We start from the raw sequence: 3,166 nt of genomic DNA on the forward strand, positions 1-3,166 counted from the left end.
AGAACTCAAAGCCTAGGCACAAAAGGTTTTTTTTTTTTTTCCATCAAGTCCCCTACTTCGACACTGTTACTGAAAGAAAGTCTGTGCAAAACACCTAACCCTTTGAGAAAAATATGCGGCTTCTTTCTACGCTTAATGCACGAAGGTATAGAAAAATATTAAGTTACTGAACATAGAAAAATCTGCAGTAACAGCGTCTAGTTTATCGAAAAATAAATCCAAGCATTTCTTTGTTCGCATCATTAAAACTCTCAAGTAATTAAATAATTTCACTGCTGGCCATAATACCCACATAAGAAAATATTCTAATACCACAAAATCTAAATTTGACAAAAGGACAAGATTTCTTAAGCTCTTACCTCAAGGATGTAGTCAATCCTTCTCCACTTCAATCCTTTGGGTAGTTTTCTCTCTCAAAATATCTCTCCATATACGTTGACTTTTAATAAGCTTATATATAGCTAGGGTTTCAACCTTATTTTCTAAGAACTCCCTTATAATTATAAATTATAAAATTGACCCCACAAAAGATTTTCTTAAATACCCTTCCTTTTAACTTTTTTTTCGGGTATTACAAATTTTTTTTTGCTAAACTTGGGTATTACAAACATACTTTTAGTACTACTCTTCATTCTTTTGTGTTTGGATTGGATACTCATTCCTGTGTGCTAAATATGTAATTGTGTTGTTCACCTTTTGTGCCACAAGTCTCGACAATAGTTACAAAGGGTGTGAAAGACTCAAAGAATGGCTCAGCCCGATAACAGTAGATGGTCTCTTCAGGGCAAGACTGCTCTTGTTACCGGTGGAAGCAAAGGAATAGGGTCCCTACTTTCTTTCCCTCTTGTGTTCCTTTTGTTGCTATTGTTTTTAACTAGAAAGCTTCATTAATAACTTATTGTTACTACTTTTTCTTGCTAATATTTTCAAACATAATACTTTCCAGCTAGTAGCTCTCTTTTATGCATGATAGTATGATACGTATCATCAGTTCAATTATATTAAGTGATTCACCTCATAATAGTATATTCATTCAAAAGAAGCTTAAGCAATGTTCTCAACGCACTGATTCGCTAAAAAAAAATGACGTTCTTCTATTATTTTGTGACTAGGCATGCTATTGTGGAGGAACTAGCAGGTTTTGGAGCAACTGTGCATACATGCTCTCGAAACGAAGTCGACCTTAATGAGTGTTTAAGTGAATGGAGGAAGAAGGGTCTCCAAGTCACTGGTTCTGTGTGCGATGTATCCTCTAGAGCTGAAAGAGAGATTCTAATTAGCACTGCCTCTGATCTCTTTAATGGGAAACTTAACATCCTTGTAAGTCACCCCTTAGTTATGCTTTTTTTTTTTTTTGGCTAATCCTTCCCTTAGGCTTCTTTCGGGAGTTCATAAGGGAATGGAAGTCATCCCTTGGTTATGCTTTTTTATTTTTTTGGTTAATCCTTCACTTAGGCTTCTTTTGGGAGTTCATAAGGGAATGTGGAATGGAATTGAATGATTATAAAGGAATGGAATGGAATAGAATGTATTTAAGTAAGGGAAATGAATGGAAAAGAATGGAATGGAATGAAATTAAGTAACCTTGATTGAACGTTTTAAAATAAAGGAATGAAAATGAATGGAATGTAAGTAATCTTGTTTGGGAGTAACATAGAGGGAATGTAATAGAATGAAATTATTTTATGACAATATTACTATTAGACCTCTATTTTAAAATAAATGGTTGAATATATAGTGGTATTTTAGGAGTTTTAGTAAAAAATTCATTAAATCTAATTTCATTCCCTCCCATTCCTCCCAATTTCGGGAAGAATGAAAATTTGAGGTTTTAAGGGAATAGAGAGAAATGAGTATTCCCTCCTACTCATTTCATTCTCTCTCACTTACACTTTCAAACAAGGGAATAGAGTTTTCATTCCCTCCATTTAAACTCCCAAATAAGGGAATGGAAGAGTATTCTAAAATTATTCCTTTCATTCCATTTCATTCCCTCCTCCCAAACGAGACCTTATGTTTAAAGTTGTATTTTAGACATATTTTTATGTATGTATTTACATAAATGTTTTTTTTTTTTTTTTTTGATGAGATGTTTGCATAACTGTTTTGAAATAGTGATGCAAATAAGCTTTTTTAAACAAATCATCCAGAAATTTATATATTATGTCAATTTATTAATGGCATTTTTTACATAGTATGTTTCCTAATTGGTGCTGTTGTTCAATAAATGCATGGATATAGATTAACAATGTTGGGACAAACAAAACAAAACCGACCTTGGAGTATACGGCCCAAGATTTCTCATTTATCATGGCCACAAATTTTGAATCAGCTTATCACTTGTGCCAACTTGCCCATTCTCTATTGAAAGCTTCGTCAGCAGGAAGCATTGTCTTTGTGTCTTCAGTTTGTGGGGTTGTATCAGTCAGTGGGGGCTCCATATATGGAGCAAGTAAAGGTAACCTAGGCTTGTCTCATCATTTTTTGGATTGTATTTTTACTACTTTGAGCTACAATATTGAAGGTCTTTATAAGTATGCAGGGGCAATGAATCAGGTGACAAAAAATTTGGCATGCGAGTGGGCAAAAGATAATATAAGGACCAATTGTGTTGCACCTTGGTACATCAAGACCCCTTTAGTCCAACCTGTAATGACCTTTTCATCACACCAGTGTGCTTTAATTCCTTTTTTTTTTTTTTAAAGATACGGTAGAATTTTAACCTATTAACCTACCAAAATTAATTACTAGCTTATTAAATTATGTCATAATTATTATTTTCCTTTTTTATTGTAGTATTTGGATGATGAAAACTTTTTCAATGCTGTTATCTCTCGAACACCTATGGGACGCGTTGGAGAGCCCAAAGAGGTGTCTTCCTTGGTAGCATTCCTATGCCTACCAGCGGCCTCGTACATGACCGGGCAAACTATATGTGTCGATGGAGGTATGACGGTGAATGGCTTCACGTTCCCATAAGCATATATGGTTCAGAATTAGCGCAAACAAATGCCAGTTTACATACTTTGTAGTATTGCATAATAAGGCAATTTCAGTTTGATCTCTTTTGCATGTCCCTAATTAGTTTTGTTACATTATGATGTATGCATGTAATCACCAATAAACTATTATACTATTGCATGCATAGATATGAGTCTTTTGGCAA

At 34.1% G+C, this 3,166-nt stretch overlaps 1 protein-coding gene across 2 annotated transcripts; it reads left to right on the forward strand.

Annotated features, from left to right (window-relative positions):
* Positions 1 to 571: 571 nt before the first annotated feature.
* LOC142607807 (tropinone reductase homolog At5g06060-like) lies at positions 572 to 3,166 on the forward strand. 2 transcript variants are annotated; one of them, XM_075779438.1, is made up of 5 exons: positions 572 to 824; positions 1,113 to 1,320; positions 2,242 to 2,458; positions 2,543 to 2,649; positions 2,797 to 3,166. In XM_075779438.1, the coding sequence occupies exons 1-5, from the start codon at positions 748 to 750 to the stop codon at positions 2,977 to 2,979; spliced, it is 792 nt and encodes a 263-aa protein (XP_075635553.1). In that variant the 5' UTR covers positions 572 to 747; the 3' UTR covers positions 2,980 to 3,166. The 2 variants fall into 2 exon arrangements, with proteins under 2 accessions (XP_075635553.1, XP_075635552.1); XM_075779437.1 differs by having other exon boundaries at positions 2,242 to 2,649.

This window comes from Castanea sativa, chromosome 8, assembly GCF_040712315.1.
Source record: "Castanea sativa cultivar Marrone di Chiusa Pesio chromosome 8, ASM4071231v1".
Lineage (NCBI taxonomy): Eukaryota > Viridiplantae > Streptophyta > Magnoliopsida > Fagales > Fagaceae > Castanea > Castanea sativa.

Bases quoted from the DNA above. Each gene is read 5' to 3' on its own strand.
- LOC142607807 (XM_075779437.1), top strand. From the start codon at position 748: ATGGCTCAGCCCGATAACAGTAGATGGTCTCTTCAGGGCAAGACTGCT. The intron at 825-1,112 runs GTCCCTACTTTC...TTTTGTGACTAG, and splicing joins GGTGGAAGCAAAGGAATAGG to GCATGCTATTGTGGAGGAAC. The intron at 1,321-2,241 runs GTAAGTCACCCC...GCATGGATATAG, and splicing joins ATGGGAAACTTAACATCCTT to ATTAACAATGTTGGGACAAA.